This window comes from Arthroderma uncinatum (assembly GCF_011692745.1).
Source record: "Arthroderma uncinatum strain CBS 119779 chromosome Unknown scaffold5, whole genome shotgun sequence".
Classification (NCBI taxonomy): Eukaryota; Fungi; Ascomycota; class Eurotiomycetes; order Onygenales; family Arthrodermataceae; genus Arthroderma; species Arthroderma uncinatum.
This window is the reverse complement of record NW_022983867.1, coordinates 782,675-804,303: the sequence shown is the minus strand read 5'-3', so window position 1 is coordinate 804,303 and position 21,629 is coordinate 782,675. Positions and strand designations below refer to the sequence as shown.

Sequence of the window (21,629 nt, the reverse complement as noted above, 5' to 3'; positions counted from 1 at the left end):
AATTCGATCTCAGATATATAGGCTTGAAACGTAGCAAGGCAGTGGACAGCCCCTTGTCAATTCTGATTGAACGTGAGGAGGACGAGGGGCAACAAGGGTTCGAATGCGCAAGAGCGAGGGAATAAGCTGGCTAGGTGTTGGATTTGGCCACGATGCAACTGGAGGCCAATGTCAAAACAACGTCTCCGTCCGGTATTGGTGTGAATACTGATATTGCGATAAAAACATGCGGCTTGTTGCTTGCTGGTCTCTGGCGGTTGTCAATTTTGCCCTTTTGGGACCAAGTAAACAAACAACCGATAAGATAAGCGCCATGACGCTAGTCCCTTTTTAGCATGTCCACCCGAGTGCCGCGGGATCACCTAAAACGGAAATAGAACACTTATCCGTTGCTATCAACAGTATATGTAGCTCGAGTCTGTTTACACGGTACATTATATCTTAAGATATTGCCCTTTTGCCGTGCGTTTGGCGTTCCTAATAACATTTATTGACTTCAAGAGTTCCCAACATGATCACGCAATATATACTTCTGACTAATCATACGGCGGTCTCTCCTCCGCATTTAACATCCGAAGATTGAGACGATTCGGCTTCCTTCCTGTCTTCAATTGAAGCCATTTATCTCTTCATATTGGTTGGATATATATATGCTACAGACAACATGTTTAGCAGAGGTGCCCGAACTTTCACCTCGACTGCACTGAGAGCTGCAGAGAGTGCGGCACAGATGGAGGCAAGGAACACTTATGGCATCGGCGTTTCCAAAGCTCAAGGTGTGGTGAAAGGCCTGACTGGAGGTAGGATAATATGAAAATCTTTATAATTTCAGTTATCATTTTGCGTTTGAAGCTAATGGATAGCAGCAATTGGAAACACTCCCCTGATCCGCTTAAACCGCCTCTCCGAACAGACCGGCTGCAACATCCTTGGAAAGGCCGAATTCCAAAATCCTGGGGGCAGTGTGAAGGACCGAGCTGCGCTATTCGTTGTCAAAGATGCCGAGGAGCGAGGTTTACTTAAACCAGGCGGCACTGTCGTTGAGGGAACTGCAGGAAACACCGGAATCGGTCTGGCGCATGTCTGCCGATCGAAGGGATACAAGCTTGTTATCTACATGCCTAATACTCAATCGCAAGGCAAAATCGACTTGTTAAGGCTGCTCGGTGCGGAGGTATACCCAGTCCCCGCTGTTGCCTTTGACAATCCAGAGAACTACAACCACCAAGCCCGAAGACATGCCGAATCCCTGGACAACGCAGTCTGGACGAACCAGTTCGACAACATAGCCAATCGAAGAGCACATATTGAAACCACTGGTCCTGAAATCTGGGCCCAAACGGAAGGGAAGGTTGACGCTTTCACATGTGCGACTGGAACTGGTGGCACGTTGGCGGGAGTGACCAGATATCTCAAGACTGTGAGTAATGGCAAGGTGAAATCTTTCCTTGCCGATCCTCCAGGAAGTGTGCTGTATAGCTACATCTCTAGCGGAGGAAACCTCATAGAGCGCACTGGAAGCAGCATCACAGAAGGAATTGGCCAGGGCCGTGTTACGGACAATCTACAGCCTGATATCGATCTCATAGATGGGGCGCTTACCATCAGCGACGAGAAGAGCATTGAAATGGTGTACCGATGTCTCGACGAGGAAGGTCTGTATCTCGGCGCCAGCTCTGCCCTAAACGTTGTTGCTGCGAAAGAGGTGGCGGAGAAGCTCGGAGAGGGTCACACCGTCGTTACGATGCTCTGCGATGGTGCCTATAGATACGCGGATCGGCTGTTTTCTGATAAGTGGTTGAAGACCAAGAACCTTAGAGGCGCGATACCCCAGCATCTCGAGAAATATATTGTGCTGCCATAATTTTGGAATTGTACGGTTATACTTGGTTTAGCGCAATACCAAGGAAGCAAATATAGAATTGAAAAAAAACATGTATGATTGAGAATAGAATGCCTCCCTATGCCTGAGTATAGGGAGCAGGTATTGGCATAATTATAAGATACTAAAAACAAAAGAAAACTCCTTTTTTTTGCCCCTTGGAATCGCTCATAACAACCGTGCTTGTTCGCTAAACAAGCTGAAAGACGAATTTAGACCACCCAATTTTAAACAATATTAACGTTCCAAGATGCCCCGTAGCCGTTGTAAACCACTCCACGAATATTCCACTGAGAGAATTCCGGTTGAGTGTTTCCGCCTCCGTCGGTGGCACGAGAATATATAGTCATATCCTCGCCCCGTTCGGCTTTGACTTGAACCTTCCAGAGAGTCCAGCTCCACTTGGACTGTGGTTTATTATCTTGGATCTCGGCATCGACCCAGGTTTTCCCGCCATCCGTTGAGACTTCAACGCGGACAACTGGTCCTTGGCTGCCTGCAGGGACGGCGTAGCCCTTAACTTCCAAGCAGCCGTCCGAAGATAGCTTAACGGTGTCTCCATCATCTGGGACAGCGACGACGGAGTTCACTGGCATAGCCTGGATTGACGGTACGGTGCTCCAGTACTTTTCTGCGATTTCCCATGTACTTGCCTCTACGGGGAGGACTCTGTAATCGTGTTGTTGGTAAAAATTGGGCGACTCCTCGGCCTGAACGGTAATTCGATCGAGCCATTTCACCCAGCGTGCGCCAGCAACTCCAGGTACAACTACCCGAACCGGGAAGCCATACTCTGGTAGTAGAGGTTTATCGTTCATCTGCCAACAATTAGCCCTCATGCACACTTAAGGTGGGGAGGGGGAGAGAGAAGAATGAACATATTCTTACCTCAAGTGCCAAGATAACTTCTTGATCCATCTGCATAGCTCTCCATAGTTCGATGCTCACACCATAATAATCGTCGTCCTGGCACGGTGCTTGAAAACAGGCAAAAGCAACGTTTAACATGCTTTCTTCCGGGTTTTTATCCTTGAGTTGGGCTCTCGTCAAAATGTCTCTCAGGCGCGGGCCCTTCCACTTGCAATTCATCATGGCTCCGTCGGCCCAGTCGACGCCGTGAACCTCCTTTAGCTTTGTGCGCATTGTATGCCGCCTGTTTCCAGCGCACTGTAAGGCACATACGACTTCATGTTGAGGGAATTCGTTTCTGAGTTGTGATACGGAGATGGCAAATGGAGCATCGACCTCGCCGTCGATAGTGATAAAATGCCTTGCACCATTTATCTGGGGGATGACGCTGTGATTTCGATTGTATGCTCCCTTTGTTGTTATAAAACTATATAGGTTGTGGATAGAAGTTAGTTATGTGCGGAGAATTAAAGACACCAATCACACACCCTGTTGCGGGAAGGGAATACGAGCGGCAGCAGTTGCAGGGGTTGCACATCGTATTCTGGAAGAACATCCGGCGGTACGCTGACATGATGTACATAAAACAAAATATAACATACCTAGATACAAGCTCCTTGATGGGTGGTTCGCGGTTCAGGATCTCGGTCAGTATCTGGGACTTTGTCTACGCCAACGAGTCAGTCAGTAGCACAGCGACGATGGCAAGGTGGCGAGACCATACATTGCTCATTGTGAGATATTCTCTGATGCGCCTCAGCAAGCGGCCAAGGGGCTCATTGAAGAGGAATTCCTTGATCTGACTGAATAAGGCCCTAAAGGCCTCTATCAAATCTGGGTGCAACATGATGGTTAGTCAGAGAAACGTCCGTGATTGCCTGCGGTTTTTCCTGTTCCCGCCGTCTCGGGGGCACAGCTATCCATTTATATAATGGCTTTTTTTACCTTCTTGTGCGCTGCCAGATGATCAAGCCGTGTAACAAAGACAGCTCTCTAAGGGCAGATAGACCAGCCAAGGGATAGTCCAACTCCACACGGGCTTCATATCATGACTGCTTGATGGCGACGGCCTGTTTTCGGCTCTGGACTGGAGCTGCTGGTGCAGGCGGCGCGTCGGTGGCTTGCTGCTAAGCTATGCACGCATGGACTATCGGCGGTACGGTGGATAACAATTCTCCTGACCGGGAGAAAAGGGAGAGAAGAAGGTTATTGTCAGGGATTGTCCTGAGGCGAGCTATCTTGAAGCTATCTTGCAGCTTTGTTGGCGCTTTGTTGGCGGTACAGACAAGGACGAGCGGAAAGCGCGGAGGATGCGGATGCGAGCGCGAGCAGGCTCTTCGTGGTAAAACACATTTCTCTTCAGTGACGACTGCGTACACAGCGTTCCTTGGGCCGGGGATCTGTGTCTGCTCAAGTCAGCGATGCGCCACCAGCTCGATGTTCAAACCGGCTAGTGTGACGTAAATTTACGGCCACATCGCCAAGCGCCTTGAAAAATATGCTTGCCGGCCGATAGGACAGCTCTGTTTTTGCGCTTTGGTCGGCGCAATTCTCAGATCGCTCGCTGCTTGTGTATCGTCGCTGGCCGGTCTGGCTGCGAGTTGTGTTTGCTGGCCGAAGGTGCAAGGAAGTTGTCCGGTATTTTCAGATTAATATATCATTATTCTTGGCATCAAATGCGTACAGCCCCTATATTACAATATCTAGACTCCTCTACGGAGCGTCTGTATATGAGTCTCGTCCCTGCTGAGGGAGGGCAGCCGGCTCGTCTCCCCTAGGATAAACCGGAGACCAGCTAGCCACGGCCGCCGCTGATCGCCCTGCCAGCGCCGATGAACTGGACGCCCTGCGGAGACCAAGCGGGCTTGATAAGAACATGTGTCTTGGGCAGTCCAGAGCACCGAGCACGAGTAAGGTCGACACGCCGGCCGAATTCCACATGTACGCCAAGAGTCATAGCCAACCATATTCTATCCAGGACACCCATCCGAGCAACGCCAAGTATACGCCGGTAGTATAGTAATAGTCCGCCAAATAGCACCCGCACCCGCCTCCTGTAAATCGTACAATTATCACCAAATATTCGAGTGGAAAGGGTAGGCTCTGAAAGGGAGAGAGACTCGGCCGGCAGTTTCCGGGGGGGAGAAGTCGTCTAAACGGTTCTTAATAAAAGTCGGCTTAGTCGGAAGGTTGTCTCATGTATGCATCGATGGCCGCACTGAAAGCTGCAAAGCCGGCACATCCTAGAAGCGCCGCCTGCGGGCCTGCTTTGGCACCGAGTATCCCACCAGTAATACAGCCAGCAGCCACACCGTTGGCGAGGTCGTTTTTGGCCCGTAAGCCTTCAATGCAGCATTCGGTACCGCTAAAAAGAGCACCGACAACAGCGAAATTCTTTGCGCTGCTGTATGATCGAGCTCCCATATCCTTGAATCCTCGTCGAAGTTGTTCGCGGACCGGTAGGGCGGAGATTTCTCGGCCTTGAGGTGTGAGGGGTGTATCGTATGACATCTATCCAGAGGAAGTAGTAGAAAGGTAAGCGATTGGGCCAACATACTCCAGGGCTGTAACGGCACGCATGGATAAGTTAGACGGGATTATTCAGACATACACTGCTCATGAACAAGCCGAATGCACCTCCTAGCGCAAAGCCCATTCCTCCTGCCATCACCGTCTTCACCGGACACGACTCCATGGCACCGGTCATCTGCCAAACGAAAGGATTCATCAGTACATCTTCTCTCAACCCGTGCCCAAATATGTCAAAAAAAAAAAAAAAAACATGTTTGGTATAACTCACCATTCTAACCATAGCCTGCTCCTGCTCATTCAGCCCACTGGTTGTCGGAGGGAGTCCCGCGGATGTCATTCCGGGGGCAACCCTCGCGGAGCCGCTGGATCCTGGAAAATTCATCGTTTATCGGACGGCCAGGGTTTTCTCGAAGTGTGTCAAGTTTATCAACAGCCTAGTTCTAGCAAGTGGTGATCGGGTCGCGCACGAAAAAGGAGCGGCTATAAAGAAGAGAAATGGAAACGACGTAAGGGAATATTAAAAGCAATAAATCAAACAACAGCCCGGAGCTCAGAACGCCGGTCGAAGGTCTTGGATAGCATCGAATGCCTCTTCTTTTGATATCTCCAGCTCGATTTCGTATTCAGACTCGAAAAATGTTTCCGGAGCGGAAGATCCTTTCGGAGTATATTTATGACTAATCCTTGGCAATACCCCCTTTATTTGCGTCCCGTGATTGTAACATGATTACTAAGCAATATTATTACTTAAATAGGATAAGCGTTGTATATAATACAGCTGACTCAGCGTTGTTCACATTAATACATGGAATACCATAATGGACCAATAATATTTCAGTATTAATGATGTTTCTTGTATGGACTGTTACACTACCTGGGAATATCGAATATGGATAGCAATGAGGACGGTCAAAAAATATCGTTAATAACAATAAACACAAGATACTCCTAGGATCAGTAAATGGGGGGTCAAAAGGGGACAACGAATAAATATACAATGGAATAGAAAGCGCCTCTTAGAGCCGGCTCGGCTCATAAGAATGATAAATCAGAGGTAAATCTCCCAAAGAACGCTGGTTAAAAATATAATGAAAGCAAACGCCGACGTATCAAGTCCGTAAATTCGTTTATAAATCTCCAAAGTCATGGCAGGTTTCTCCTGTCAATGAATAGCCTGTAGATTCCTCATATATGTATATATATATGTGTGTGTGTGTGTGTGTGTTTGTGTGGATATAATGATTCAACCGTGGTCGTCGTGTCGTGGGTATCTCATGCAGTTTTGAGATAGGAAATTGAAGTACAGTGTGATTGTAAAGTCTAGTCGTCTTTTGGTCCTTTGTTTGCGTTGTCTGATCTGGCCGGGGATAAACTTCGCTCCCACTCAGCCATCAAAGTTGAAGCAGTGCGAGTCAATTTCGAAGGTGTGGATTTGGTCAGGACTGGCCATGGTATGCCATCTGGATGTTCGGGACTGCTAACAGTCTCCACGTCCATGTCCCTATAATCCGCCACGCTATTTAGGCGTTAGTTGCGAGTGGATAACAGGATGGGGGGAGGACGCTGTATATATGCTGACCTTGCACTCGTTCGTGGGCTGCTAGCATTTGTCGATGGTGAATGGTCCCTTTTAGATGGGAATGTAGAACTGCTTGAGGACGGTGTGTGAGACTTTGGCTGCGGTTGAGGGCTATCCCATATGTCCCAGTTATCATCTACATCCAATAAACTTTGTTGGAGGCCAAGGCCATTGGTGCTTGACTTCTTTTGATTCCGGTTTGCAGGTTTGCTTGACTGTGCCTTGTTTGGAGCAGCGACACCAAACTCTTCCCAAAAATCGGTATCCGAAGCAGTGCCATGTTTATTTTGCCTGGCAGCAGTGGCTGGCCTCGAAGATGTTGATCGCCCGCTCCTCGAAGGTGTTGCCGAGTGGTTTCGGGAACCTGCCCCGCCTGCTCCTGACCTATTTATGAATTGGTCCGGGCGTTGATATATTTGGGAGGTCCGTGATTGGGTCGCGTTGATACCTTCGTCTCCCACCGTTGCCTGACGAATATCTTCGAGGAACGTCCACAGCCCGTCCTTGAAATCTGTGGCCATCTGCTTTCCTGTCCGTACGAGGGCTTCAGTAGTTGCATCCTGGGGTATGGGTGGAAGAGACCTTCGCCATAAGCCTTTGTCCTGTAGAGATTTCTGTCTTGCGGGGATGAGGATATTTTGTTTGCCGCCGTTTGGCTCTCGGTCAACGGAGGGAAGAGTTGCAGATCTAGGGTAACCAGACGGTCGTGCGCTCCTTGTATCGTTCGGTTGCGGGAATGTAGGACTGAAATCATCCCTGGCCGAGGCGAGGAGCGAGAGGGTACGTGTATGGCGAGAGCTCTGAAAAACGGTCCTCGCCTTGGATGGTGGATTTGTGCCTGCCAGGTGTGACACAGAATGCCTCGAGCCGTGCCGTCTCTCAAAATCACGACTAAGCCTGTTCTGACCGGATGTCAATGATGCGTCGCTCTCAGCGGGGGACTGAATAGTTCCTGTTTCCTCGGCCTGGTTTCCTTCCATTGCAGCTTGTCTCAGCGGCTTCATCGCCTCCGCACGATGGACAACCTGGGTTATCTTTCTGCCCTTTTCGTTTTGCTCCCACTGTTTCTTCAAAGTCGTAAGCTCCAGTTCTGCCCTCTGTAGTTCTTCCTTGAGCTCCAACACCTTCCGTTCCTGGGCAGCGAGGGCCGTGAGGAACCCATAGCCCTCATCCGGAGGCTCATTCAACATAGCGATTGATGGCGAGGCTCGATGAGGTGTCGGCATGGTCGGTGATGGCGAATCCAGAGGTGTATGTTTAGATGCTGGCGAGTCGTTGCCCGAGCGCGGTCCGTTTACCAACTCCGGTGGAATGTTGATAGGAAAATTGAGAGTGAGCCTCTTTGTATGCCTAGCAGCGCCATTCGGCCGTGGAGGAAGCGATGCTCGCTGCCGTTGCCTCTGGCTGTCGAAACATGGTTGCGAGGCCGGTGAAAGTTCTGGGCCTGGTGGCTCCTCCATGGTTCCGCAATAACCGTTGGATGGCGGAGTGGGTAGACGGGCGTTCAGAGGATCTCAGCGAAGGTACGGAGTATCGAGGTCAGGATGGAGGCCAGCAGCGAGAGCCATCGCCCTTGATGCCGTCTGGTTGTTATGTGCGTCGAAAACAAGACATTTTGTTTACCGGTGGAGCTCGACAAGCGCTCAGGGGGAGATTGCTTCGTGGTGGTCTGCAGCTTGGGGCCGCCGAGTACAAGGATAGTCACGTGAAAAGGTACCTTCACACCAAACTTGCGCGTGGGGGTACTTGCTGCGTCGTACTCCCCTTTGGACCATCCACGTCACCTCGTCCCCTGAGATACTATGTATATGATAGCAGGATATTTTATTCAGAAAAGCCCGGCTGCTCAATGGAGACGTAAAAGCGGACCTCATGTCAAGGCCTCCAGAATGACAGCCCCTCGGCAGTGATATTCATCTCAACAGATGGGCAAAGCTATCTTTTAAGATCGTCGTCCTCTGGGCTTGCAATTCAGGGGAGTATCAATCACCGTCCTCCGTCGACAACAACCCTGAACAACAACCCTGAACAACAACCCTGAAATACGGTGATACAGCGCCTTTTACATCATCTCCTTCATGATATGTACATTCATGACATTGGTTAGATAACGCCGCCTCAGGCACAATGCATGAGAGAGCCAACTTCTTGTGACCACCAAACATAATAGGCGTATCTATCCTGCTTCATACTGATCTCCTCAATACTCTAACACCTCTGCTTTTAATCATCTTCCCGTCAACCTAGCCGCCCTAGATATTAGCTATAAAGATACACCTCGTAGTGACATTCTCGAGTATCCGGCCGCCGCTGTAACTCCAACTGCAGGGAGATCTTAGTCTGGTTTTTACCGGAGAGATGAGAACCGTGATTGATGATTAGTTTTACATTGGATTTTCAAACACCCACCTTCTCATCTCCGTTATCTCTTACCTCCTTGTCTTGCTTATAAAAGGATACCTCCGCAAAATTTGAACCTCATTCGACCACAGAATTGAGGTTTACTACAATGCATTTTATTTCTATATCCAGAGCTCAAATACCAAACCGGCAATTCTTGATATCAAAACCTTCCATCCAGTCTACTGTGAATAGAGAGATGTACCTTTGACTGCCAACTTCACCATTCTTGATCACATATCGTACGTGATAGCAAAAGGGCTGGTGTATTACATAGAGACAACAAATAGAAACTCTCAAAACGAGCAAGCTATATTCGTATCGTATCTACCGCTGCATATCACTGTCCGAAAATCCTTTCGAGGCCATACAAGTCCGGGTAGCAATAGCGTAGTTAGCACATGCACCGGGATGGCCACACCAGCTGACATAGTGATCATTTGAACGAAGGGAAAAAAACAGAAAATGGAGGGAAAAAGAAACAAGAAATGAAGAGAAAATGAAATAGATAGAACCGGCCACACGAAATAGCTGTCAGGATAATTCTCTGACAGTTCAGGTGCATGAGCTTTCAGATTTGATGTCCTGACCTTCGTCCTTCTTCTTCATCGAATGCGCAAGCCATGTACATCTTCTCCGTCCATCAATCCAGATCACCACATCCTCACCCTCGGTTTGCGCTTCTATTAGGCTCAGGTGTTCAAAATCAATCATGCAGTACTGGACTTTGTATTCCTCCTTCTGCGACTCATGCTCCAATTCAGAAATTCTCCCCATGGTTGTATCTTTCACCTCTGGTGGAGATGAGAGACCGATAAGCTCCTGTATTTTTTGTGGAGATGTCAAGGGCCCCGTAGTGTTGATAATAATGGGATATAGCTTCTCCTTCAACTCTCCAGTACGTGAAGCTTTACGAAATGCCTCCCATTGGCACTCTGTCTCCGTTTTCAAGCCATATGCAAGCCATGCATTCCTTCTGCCGCCGTGAAACCATATCATCACCATTTCTCCATAAGATTGACGCATTATTGTATATCGATGGTCAGTCTCAACCTCACAATATTGCACTCTATCTTCCCTTTCGGCTGCAATGGATTCTTCCTCAAACAAAGATGCCGTGGGTGCCGACCCCATTTTTGGGGTTGACGGTAATTTGAGAACCTCTTGTACCTTCTCCGGCGACGTAAAAGGCCCTGAGCTGGTGATGAGAATTGGAGTCCACAGCTTCTTCACAGTCCCATTGCGGCGATCTCTGCGAAGGGCCTCCCATGCCTCTCCCCACTTGGCAAGTCTAGCTTCTTTCTCCGATGCCTTGCTTGCCTCATATCTGGCCTTAGCGAACCAGCCATACTCCATATCACTCTGGTTAACCATACTTGATCGTTTGCTCTGATAGACGTCAGTTAGTGCAGGAGGACATGTGGTATTGAGGTAGTTTGACGCCACTTACGGCAGCGAGTCGGGTTGAGCAAGTCAAACAGGAGAGTTTGCAGCGAAGTGCGTGTGAAAGATGGGATATTCCAGATGAAAGTGGTTGTATGAATCAGGCTTTATTATCACCAGATATTCCGTACACTAATGTTGGATTTGTGCTGGTAAACCGAGTTCAAGAGCTGTCGTGTTGTGTACAGAGTACGTCGTGAGTGCCTAGTTCTTGAAAGGGAGACCCGTGGGGTTCCGTCAGGTGATCCCTTCTCTTGGCGGCGCTTAGCCAAACCTAAGCGTCTATATTTAAACTCACGGCTCAAGAGTTCCGACTTCATAGTTCATGCGGTCTCCACCAACACATCAAGTACCAGAGAAGTTGGTGGTATTATAAGCGCCATCTATCCATTGGTATCTAGTGCTTCACTAATGCATAAGGTATGCGTACGCGCCATCCATTCATTGGTATCTAATGACTCCTTTTCACTACTGGGTTATACATGTGCATAACCGCTATTAACAATCTCCACCTCGGCGGCTGAGCAGACGGGTTCTAGAGAGTATGACTTTGTCCAATGGCTTGAGACTACTACCGTAAAAATAAAGAGCCATGAAACAGCAAGTTCCATGGGGGCCGCAACCAGGCTATTGATAGCTGGAGTCGGACGAGGTTGCCTTGAGACGTGGCCCCCATTGCCTTCTAGTCTCCTACAAGGGGGTTTCTGGAAGTCCGCGCTTAGAGCAGCTCGCGGAAGGTATATAACGCCTCTGAATTGCTTCGTTCAGGAAACGACTCCCATCCTCTTCTTTCTATCATCACAGCAAGCTACTACTAAAGAACACCAACTCTTACAATCCCTCTTTGAATTATTCTCTGAATTACGTTTTTTACAACTCTACATCCATTTACACAATGTCTGCATCCAAGCTTGAATTTGGCATCGAAATGGAATTATACCTCAGGCCGAAACACCCAGGTTTAGAGAACATGATGAAATCACATGGCTGCCTTGCTAAAGGCAACACAAGGGAACAGGACCGTAAGGCGTTTCGAATGGCCCTTACCGATATACTAGAGCCAGACATCCCAACACAATGCGATGTGACCGGTAATTACCTTAAATGGACTGTGGCTGATGAAGATCTTGATGAGACTGAGGCAACTCATGGCTACTGTAAGTTTATGACCCACCGTATCTAACTATTTGAGCCAAGTTAGGTGGCTGGAATTGCCTTGTGAATTATTTGGTAAAGACCGTTACTGATAGAATTTAGTCCCATGCGAAATCGTTTCTCGCGTCCTTGATAGCGATGGAAATTGGGACGAAGAGATTGACAATATGTTCAATGCATTGTTGCACAACTACGACCTCCTGCTTACGCGTGGTTGCGCTATGCACGTCCATGTCTCGCCTCACAATGGTACGTACACTTTAAGCCAGCTGCAGAGCATTCTAAAAGCGGCTCTTTACTACGAAAGGGCCCTGGCAGTGATTATGCCAGCCGAGCGCAAAGATACCCCATGGGCCGAACCCAATATGAGGATGATACGAAACTGCGAGAAAAATATCAACAAGGTTCCGCAGACGACATGGGCGCCGGTATTTAATGAAATCGACAATTGCAAATTCATACCAACACTGCTTGCACACGTGAATTGCAGTAAACGACAGGTGTCCTGGAACTTCTCCAATGTGGTTAACCCTTGCGGGACCGTCGAATTTCGTCGTCCGCCAGGAGTTAAGTCCGCCGCAGACGCTAAGCACTGGGCTGCACTCACCATGGGATTCGTGGCTGAGGCAATGAGGCAAGATTGGAAGGCGGTCCGAACGACCAAGACCCACCCTTCGACTGACACCCTTCGTTCTGTCATTACTAGAGGGGCTCGTTCGCTTGGAAGCCCAGTTCAGGCTGTTCTGAACCCTATGTTAATGGCTGATATCAACATGCCAGCCACGGTATTATCTGTTGAGGAGCGGCAGAAGATCAAGCAGAAGATCGAGAAGAAAGCGAAGAAGCATAGCGTGTTCGTTGAAAATGTTTGTTCCTCCACTCTGCATCCGATTAGAATGGCATTGCTAACGTTTAAATATCTAGGTCATCAACTCCCGACCTAATACTCCCGTGGGGCATAAGTGATGACGACCACTCTAGAGCCACTTATACCAAAGCCTAGTTTTCGTCATTTGTATCAATACAGTCTTTTACGCACACAAAATTAATCAACCGTGATGGGAATCAACAGAGCGCGAAGACAAAAAGAAAACTTCAGGCTGTAATAGCGGCATAAATGATGATAATAGTTAGATTGTGTGTTTTTGTTTTTGTTTTTGTTTTTTTGTCTTTTTTTCTGTCTTTTTATTTTCTGTCCTTTTGTTTTTTTGTATTCTTAGAATGGCTGTGTCGGGCTTTGTATTTTGCGTCTATTAGTTGCTCATATATCGAATTTAACTTTTGATTCCAAAGGGTATTTATGAAAAGAGGGATTGAAGCGCTGCGCATTGCGCGACGCCGTAGTATTAATTAAGATATATTAATTAAAATAGTACCTATTAATTAAACCACACCCTGTCTACCTATTAAATAGCCGATATATCTCACCCAAATACGAGCCGTTTAAAGGTTATAACTATGACCATATTATTTACCGGCAATACTAAATATACTAAGGCTACGCGTAGATTCCCCTTATGATTATCTCTATTCCCTATCCTCTCTCCCCTATCTACGGCTATAACTATTAAATACTTTGAAAGGTAAAAAGGGCTAGTAGAAGACTATCCCTGTTCCTTTTGCAACTACAAAGACTGCCTATTGATATAATCAAATATTTGAAGACCTTTCGAATGCTGTACAGATAAAAAAATCTTTCAAATTTGCGAATATACTCAACATCTAATATGGTACAAGATTTTGATGGAGCACGGAGACATAAAGTCTCAATAATAGACAAAGAAAGAATCAAGACTGTCAAAAGGAGAAAAAAGAGGAACCGGGCTTCCATTGCAACCTTGCAACTTCCGAACGGGAACCAATAAGGGACCGAGAGCAAAAATCAACGCAAGCCGCCTAACGCCAATGCAGATGGACCGAGTATTAAAAGGAGCGTCAGGTTCCAGTTCCTGCAGGAAGGCGTTGTAGCTCATTTCTTAAGGGCAATCAGAATGCCACCAACGAATGGTAAAGGAATAAAAGAGACTCCAAAAAGACAACCACCCATATATGACTCGAAACAAGTCGAAAAATATCACAAGGAATGCAACAGGAAACATGACCCAAACAATAAACGCGAAATCTCTGATAATGTACACTCAGCGTACGGAGTAGTTGAGGGTGGGAAGACTGGATGTAGGTTGAGGTGGAAAACAACGAAAGAGAGCCCGACATGTGGTATTATACCGCAGGCCATCTGTTTCGGAGGCCGTCCGTCCAGCGAGTATATAGTACGTCAGCAAGTTGTTTGGTATGCTCCATGCCAGGTGGGTGTTGGCCGGGAACGTTATTTCCAGATTGCCAACCCTGATCCGATTGAACCTGAACAGATTGACGCCGTCTGTGACTTTTCAGATGGGGATTGTTCTGAGCAAGGACAAGCCTTGGTTTCTGCGGTGATTCCGGCGTCGGTTTTGGGAAAACAGTGGATAATTTGGGGTCACTGTGATGGATTAGATTAGGATCACGTTTATGACTATGTCGATTGTAGGGAATCACTTACGCCTGCAGTTTTTCATACGAGGATTTGACTATCTGATATAATCCTTCAGGATCAATCATTTCAAGGTCACTAAATGCCTCTGCTAGCCTAGATATTGCCTCCCGTTTCTCCTGGTCGCAGGTATTCGCCAACACCTCCTGGCAAGTCAGGCCGACACCCACGTTATACATTCTCCGACCCAAGATCGCTTCTTTGCTGTTGGGTTCGCTGAAGAGTGTTTTAGGTGCAGAGTTCTCACTCATCCCTGGAATAAACCCGGCCGTGCTACTGATAGAGCTCTGTTTGTCGGAGACCCGACGAAACTGCCTCACAGTCGAAGGCGTATTCCCGAAAGTCATGTCTAGGCCCAAGGGCTGTTTGACGCCACTAGATCGTCGTCGTGTCGAGCGTTTAGATGATGATCTACTCACTGTACCCCGCGTACGGCGGACAGTTGAGTTGGCAACAGGCCTTGGACTAGGTGTCTCGTTTTCAAGGTTCAAGTTGGCAACAGGCCTTGGACTAGGTGTCTCGTTTTCAAGGTTCAAGTTGCGCATCGGCTCAGACGGCTCGTCAACGTATTCAGGGACGGAGACTGATGGCTGCCTCTTCGTATGTAAGCTCTTCGATGGTGTTCCGGCGCCAGGTTTTATCGTATCGAAAACCCAAGCATCATCGTCAACGTTTTTATTTGTGAGTGTATCCCTGAAATGAGTTAGTCTTCATAATAAGGCGAGGAGAAGGGAGCATGTCATACATTGGTTCAGCATAGTATTTGATGTTAGCTGCAAGACCTTTGGTGGCCTCCCATTCTTGCCGGCGTTGAATGAGCTCTTGGAGAGCCTCGGTTTTTCCTGCACCGCGGATAAACTTGTGCTTAAGCAATTCCTTTGCAGTCGGACGCTTATCGGGGTCCTTCTCCAGGCACTGCGCGATGAAATCTCTGAGTTGCCAGCTGTAAGTTGCTCCTTCTAGCCGCGGGGCAGATGCCTTTGGTATCAAGAACAGCACCTTCATCGGATGTGTGCTCGCATGTGGTGGTTCGCCGTTTATCATCTCCATTGCGGTAATACCAAGGGACCAAATATCTGCTTTGAAATCATATCCTGCTTGCTGAATAACTTCCGGCGCCATCCAAAATGGGGTTCCGACGAAGGTGTTTCGTTGCGATTTGATGTTTGTGAGCTGGGCGGCAACACCAAAGTCCGCCAGCTTCACCTTTCCAGTGTGCGAAAGGAGGACGTTCGCAGCCTTGATATCACGATGGATCTTGCCCTCTTGATGAAGGTAGTCTAAACCAAGTAGAAGTTGCTGGCAGATAATAGCGATATGCGCCTCGTTGAATACCCCTGGTTTGAGCTGTATAAGTTAGAACCGCGAAGTTATCACCAAAGCCGGGGGGGGGGAGTCAGAATGTCCTAACCAGGTCCAAGCAAGATCCTCCTCCTAGATATTCCATCACAATCCATAATTTATATCCGCGGAGGAAACTTGTCTTATATTGCGTGACATACGGACTGGCGCAAGTCGACAGCACCGTAATTTCCTGCTGGATTTCTTGTATATCGTCATCGCTGGACTCGAGGTCAATCTAGAGCGCACAGTCACCAGTTAGTTATGAGCTCGTAAAGCTATCATCCCAAGCCTAAACCATACATGTTTGATAGCAACAATCTCTCCCGTAGCCCGGTCAATGGCTTTATAAACAGTTCCAAAGCTTCCACCTACAGCGTTATCAATGTCATTAGCACAGTACACGACACGGCCCATAATGATAAACACTTACTTCCAAGCTCCTCCAGCATCTGGTACTTCGCTGCCATCCCACTTTCGTCCGCCATTGCTGCGTGAAGAGAACGCTCTCACCCCTATCCCAGGTCGGAGGAAGGACGTAGCTCGAAGGCGCTTGATCGCGACCTCGAGAGGCTCCTGTGAGAGGAAGTGATGTGTTGTCGACGGCGACGTCTCTGATCCTCAAAAGCTGCAGCTCGACCTGTACTTGAGCATGGAAGATGCCAATTTTGCAGCATTCGAGGTCGTCAACATCGTCGTCTATGGCAACAGCCGTAGCTAAATCCGCTAGCTCGGAAAGCCAACCGCGGAACCCCTGAAACACGTGACCTGTAGGAAGCTCAGGGTTCAAGCCGAGAATTGCTTTTTTCTTTCTTTTATACTGGAGGTTGACATAAGATAGTGGTGGTCATGCTCATACATATGAAGGTGATATCTCTAAAGCTATGGATACGGTTGGCGATCAAATATACTTATAAGGGTTCATGATCCCATTCTTTGAAACAACAAAACCGTTAGTTGGAAGGCAGATCAAGGAAGAATGGGCTCCTACTCACCGGATCATAGAGCTTCTTTAGTTGCTGCATCAGTTTAACCATTGTCTCATTCCTGCTGTACCCGATATATTCCTTCTTTGCGATTCCTAAGCCGTGTTCTGCGCTGATACTGCCATTGCGCTTCGAGATCCACTCGTATACCCAAGGCTCGATCACCTTTTCGACTTCCTTGCTGTACTGGCGCACCGCAACGTTCAGATGGAGGTTCGAATCGCCCATATGTCCGTAACCAACAACTTTATGAACGGGGAAACTGTCATCATCTCCAATGAGGCCCGCCTTGGTGAGTCGTTCTCGCGTATCTTCAACAAGCTGGTATAGCTCTGTTAGTGGTATCGAGACGTCGTACTTGTATGTGCCGCCTAGATGGCTGAGGGATTCAGTCACGCCTTCACGCCAACGCCAAAGTGCTTGAGCTTGTGATTCATCTTGGGCTAATACGCCATCCGCAACGATGGATTCACCCATCACATGCTCGAGAAAAGCTTCCAGCTTCTCGCTATCGTGTTCGCCATTTGAGCCACTTGTTTCAACAAGGCAATAGAATGGATATGACCCTTCAAGTGGGTGTTTCAAGCCGGTCACTTGACGAACCGCATCTTGACTTGCCCCATCCATCAATTCGAAAGCGGACAGAATCTCTGATAACTGCCCCTTTGCCTCCAAAAACGCTTTGCGAGCAAGTTCAAAGCTCTCCAGTCCAAAGAATGCAACATTTGTTGCCTTTGGTCGTTGAGCACATATAATCGAAACTCCGGTGATGATTCCTATCGTCCCTTCACCTCCGATAAATAGCTGTTTTAAATCGTAACCCGTGTTATTCTTCCTCAGTAGGGACATATCCTCCATTATCGTACCGTCAGGTAGTACCGCCTCAATCCCAAGAACATTACCGTGTAAACTTCCATAACGGAGTAGCCGTAGCCCACCAGCATTCGTTGCAACATTGCCGCCAATATGGCATGAACCTTTTGCACCTAGATCGAGAGGGAAGATATGGTTCTTTTCGGCCAAGAATGTATCTGCCACTTCTAATATCACACCCGCATCAACGGCCAGAACCCCCGAGTTCTCGTCAAATGATCGAATATTATTCATCCGAGAAAGGTTGACGACGATTTCGTCAAACACCGGGACCGATCCGCCCACCAACCCGGTATTCCCACCCTGAGGCACCACTGCGAGCTTCTGCGCATTGCAATATTGCAGTATTTTGCTCACTTCCTGTGTAGACTTAGGCTTTAGTACCAATTTTGCGTGTCCGCGGTATTTTTTCATCCAGTCTCGGTTGAAGGGCTCGATATCGTCCGTAGCATCTGCTGTGACTCCGTCCACCACTGCAGAGCCTCCTCCAAGCAGATCCTTGAAGAATTGGACATGTTCTCCAGTCAATTGCGAAAAGCTTGGGTCTCTTTTCAATTTTGGATACGCATCGGTAGTAAACTTTGCCTGTTTCGAGGTTGGTACGTTGGCGGTTTCGGGGAGACGGAGGCTTGGAGCGGAGGAGAAGTGCGCGATAGCTGTGCGTGGGAGGTAATGAGCGACGTTATTTCGGCGCCCCGTCGTCCCGGAACGACGGAGTGCGTACGATAGCCCTCTTGCACACGACATTGCCAGGATCTTTTGTGATCTGCGAGGTTCACGATGGATGATTGTAAAGGTTGAGTATCATCAAAGAGCTCTGTATTGCCGACCTCGGAATTAAAATCCCGTGATTGTAACTAACTAAATAATTGGCGAGGTCAACCTTAGCAGTTCCGAACGCCGGATCGGAACAACAAATTGGAACAACATTATCAGTAAATAGTTAGTATATTAATATCAGAACTTTATAATATTTACTATCAGTAGCGGACAGTCATGTTGGTCAGGATAATAGGTATTAGGATCGCCGGTTGGCGAGGATCATCTTTACTTCAGGACTTTGTGGCGCGAGAGCCGTCGGGGTTGACGGCAGCCCATAAAAGGGCGACTATGGTAGGTCTCGCGATGAGCATCGTGATGGTGCACATATAGAGATAAATAATTGAAGATAGGTGATAATTAAAGGGGCCATGCCATATACATGCATATATATAGATATGCATCCCCTTTAGTACCTGTTCAAAGTCTTGGTATGATTGTTAGGTTGCAGGTTAATATATTTGATCCCAGTACCTTAACTATTGGCTCCTCCACGCGGGTGTAACTTTAGGGTAGGTCGGTCACTTGTAATATCAAAGGTCGTAGAAGACATACAATAGTCAGGGTCCAATCGAGCGAGAGGACCTGAATTGCATACGTAAACTAGGGAATACATAAGTATAGGCTGATTTATGTATCCCATGGTCCGATACTATACCCCCCCATGGCATTCGGGCCAGAATATAACACCGAGCATAGTATAAGGAGGATTGCAGTATTATCACGCCAGCCACTCGTGAGGCCAACGACATGAGGTGGTACCCTCTCTGCATGTATATATGATTGGGACGTGTCCCTGACCCTTCGGCCGTTAAGCGACCGGACTAGATCTGAGCACAGCTACTTGGCCAATCAGCGAAATAGAGAAATGGGATAGGCTGACTCTCCAATCCCAAAGTTGTAGGAGGAGCCATATAAGGCAAATAGCGGAGTAGAGCAGCAACTGTCTTGTCTTTGCCGATGGCGAGCATGGCTTCGTCGGTGATTGATGGCTAGCCTCCTTCTGGTGGCTCGAGAACAAGGTCTTCCTTGATATACATCGTGGTTAGAAACTGCTGGTAGTAGTCACGGATTGCGGCAATGCAGTCCTGGCGCCTAAATATTATTTATATCAAATATATGTAACAGTTACTAGGTATATATGGAGTACTGGCTTGCTTTACATGGTAATAGTTCAAACCCCTGTATTTCTCGTATTGTAATCTAGCCGGTTTATAACTATGTTTAGTTTGTCATATACCTTGCATGCATCCACTTTCACCTTTTGGTTTCCTTATCTCCTGGTATTTGCGGTTTTGCTGTGCCATTGAGTGTCGCCAGTGTATAGAGATACTCTTTGATCCTATACTAAATAAAGCAGCTACCCGCCTAAGAATACTATATACAGTCATTACCATTTCGTTCCTCGACTTCGGAAAACGTAATGAAGATATCGAGCCTTCTGCTACTGGCGGTCTCCGCTACATTGCTACTAGGGTATTTGACGATGTCGCCACGATCCTGCCCAGCGACCGGCCGACCATCACTATTGACTCCTGGCAGTGTGTGACGGACAATCTCACCAAGTTCTTCGAGATGCCTACACCAACCGGTGCGCTGTTGACGGCTATCGGATCCTTCCCCTTACTGGGTCTATCTCGGTTAGGTACCTTTTGTATCTGCGTTCTTAGAGGCGCACACTATATCCATCGAAAATATGTCCTGGACCATCATTCAGCAGAATCTTACGTCGGGCCCTTGCAATTTGTAAAATGACCCCGTTCACAGCAAATGATAAAATGACTATGAGTAGTAATTTTAAGAAAATTCGATCAAGTGTTAATGTAATAGTATAACTCTATGATAATGGTCCGATCTAGATTCCAAGTCAAAATCACGGAACACACGGATTGGATATTCCAGACCGCAGTATGAAAGATAGGGACATGGAATACCGGAAATAAAAAGGAGTCTTGGCTATGAGCCAATATGTAGAGCCTCCAGAGAACGGGAGATACTCAGCTGCCCAGAGGCCGGAGTACACTGCCAAGAGTTGGCCCTGGCAGCGGGCCGTGCGGCTCTAAGCGGCTTTGACGCGGCCAAGTGGGTAATTAACTACTCACTAGCGGCTCTGTGGGGAACGTATAAAAGTCTGTTTATATATGTTGTATATAGAGGGGTTGGCTATAGTGATATCGTTACTCCGTGGAGTACAGGGGAAAACTTCGGTTCAGGTCTATTGCATGGTTGTTACGTCGGAGCTACCTCCTTGCTCCTTCATAATCGTCTGTATCGCTTCTTCTCTATTGTCATCTCTTATAGGAAAAATGTCCTGAATTCCATAAAAATATGACTGTTAATAAATAGGCTACCGTTCTATTGCTTCTAGCTACATTGGATGCTCTGGAAAAAGATAGTAAGGCTAGTAGAATCTCAGAGTCAAAATTTGAATACCATTCTAATATCACGTCATACTATAGCCGGTGGTCGAACAGGGAGATAGCTATTCAATATTTACTAGCAAATACCCCGGGCGCACGTTAAAAGACCTAAGTACCTTCAATACAGGTATAGGAAATCAATGTCAACTCTTATTGGAAGGTCACTATATATGTTTATTCTTCTTCTTTTTCATTATTAGTTATAGGGCTAGAGCTGAGCTAGATATAGATTTGCACAAGAATTGCCAGTTAGACCCCGACTGCAACAACAAGCAACACAAATCCGCTAGATAAGAAGGTAAAAACAAAAATTCCCTGTAGTCTAGTTGCAGGATCACTAATATAAGATTCTAGATTAAGTTCTTAGCGTATATAGCCGGATCCTATCGTTCTGTGCTTTCTTCTAAGACTTTCTATGCTTTAAAGCTTCCTCTATTATCCTACACGAGCTCGTATCTATTATCTCTAAAGGGAGTATATATAAGATATCTCCTATAGCTATATTGGGATCTACCAAGTGCTTTAGTAAAAATATCAGGGTAATTGCAACGATACACAACCCATTAAGGGAACCGGAATTTACTACTGGCCTTGAGATATAGCCGAAGGAAACTGTGCTATAATCGACCTTCGGAAGCGCACACAAGGTAGATAGAGCGTTCCTATTCGCAGCTGTATACATACAGAGTATAGAGTACATATGGTTATGGTGCTTACTATGTGTGTATGAGATTAGTGAACGCGCATCATCACTGTC

General features: G+C 47.4%; 7 protein-coding genes across 7 annotated transcripts; 2 read left to right on the top strand and 5 right to left on the bottom strand.

The window, feature by feature from the left end:
* Positions 1-730: 730 nt before the first annotated feature.
* On the top strand, positions 731-1,864 carry GIQ15_06638 (cysteine synthase; the record flags this gene model as incomplete). Its single annotated transcript, XM_033554055.1, has 2 exons — positions 731-800; positions 867-1,864. The coding sequence occupies 2 exons, from the start codon at positions 731-733 to the stop codon at positions 1,862-1,864; spliced, it is 1,068 nt and encodes a 355-aa protein (XP_033403570.1).
* A 245-nt stretch (positions 1,865-2,109) lies between these two features.
* Positions 2,110-3,524, bottom strand: GIQ15_06637 (sulfite oxidase; the record flags this gene model as incomplete). The annotated part of the gene is made up of 5 exons (XM_033554054.1): positions 2,110-2,700; positions 2,771-3,013; positions 3,065-3,218; positions 3,394-3,458; positions 3,516-3,524. The coding sequence occupies 5 exons, from the start codon at positions 3,522-3,524 to the stop codon at positions 2,110-2,112; spliced, it is 1,062 nt and encodes a 353-aa protein (XP_033403569.1).
* A 1,445-nt stretch (positions 3,525-4,969) lies between these two features.
* GIQ15_06636 (mitochondrial import inner membrane translocase subunit tim22) lies at positions 4,970-5,705 on the bottom strand (the record flags this gene model as incomplete). The annotated part of the gene is made up of 3 exons (XM_033554053.1): positions 4,970-5,302; positions 5,403-5,498; positions 5,592-5,705. The coding sequence occupies 3 exons, from the start codon at positions 5,703-5,705 to the stop codon at positions 4,970-4,972; spliced, it is 543 nt and encodes a 180-aa protein (XP_033403568.1).
* A 938-nt stretch (positions 5,706-6,643) lies between these two features.
* Positions 6,644-8,362, bottom strand: GIQ15_06635 (uncharacterized protein; the record flags this gene model as incomplete). The annotated part of the gene is made up of 2 exons (XM_033554052.1): positions 6,644-6,839; positions 6,903-8,362. 2 exons carry the CDS (start codon positions 8,360-8,362, stop codon positions 6,644-6,646), a joined length of 1,656 nt encoding a protein of 551 aa, XP_033403567.1.
* Positions 8,363-9,857: 1,495 nt separating this feature from the next.
* On the bottom strand, positions 9,858-10,676 carry GIQ15_06634 (uncharacterized protein; the record flags this gene model as incomplete). Its single annotated transcript, XM_033554051.1, has 1 exon — positions 9,858-10,676. One exon carries the CDS (start codon positions 10,674-10,676, stop codon positions 9,858-9,860), a length of 819 nt encoding a protein of 272 aa, XP_033403566.1.
* Positions 10,677-11,640: 964 nt separating this feature from the next.
* On the top strand, positions 11,641-12,866 carry GIQ15_06633 (uncharacterized protein; the record flags this gene model as incomplete). Its single annotated transcript, XM_033554050.1, has 3 exons — positions 11,641-11,902; positions 12,003-12,766; positions 12,825-12,866. 3 exons carry the CDS (start codon positions 11,641-11,643, stop codon positions 12,864-12,866), a joined length of 1,068 nt encoding a protein of 355 aa, XP_033403565.1.
* Positions 12,867-14,120: 1,254 nt separating this feature from the next.
* Positions 14,121-18,380, bottom strand: GIQ15_06632 (Pkinase-domain-containing protein; the record flags this gene model as incomplete). Its single annotated transcript, XM_033554049.1, has 8 exons — positions 14,121-14,382; positions 14,443-15,126; positions 15,179-15,780; positions 15,845-16,012; positions 16,078-16,145; positions 16,208-16,237; positions 16,288-16,528; positions 16,770-18,380. 8 exons carry the CDS (start codon positions 18,378-18,380, stop codon positions 14,121-14,123), a joined length of 3,666 nt encoding a protein of 1,221 aa, XP_033403564.1.
* Positions 18,381-21,629: the final 3,249 nt, after the last annotated feature.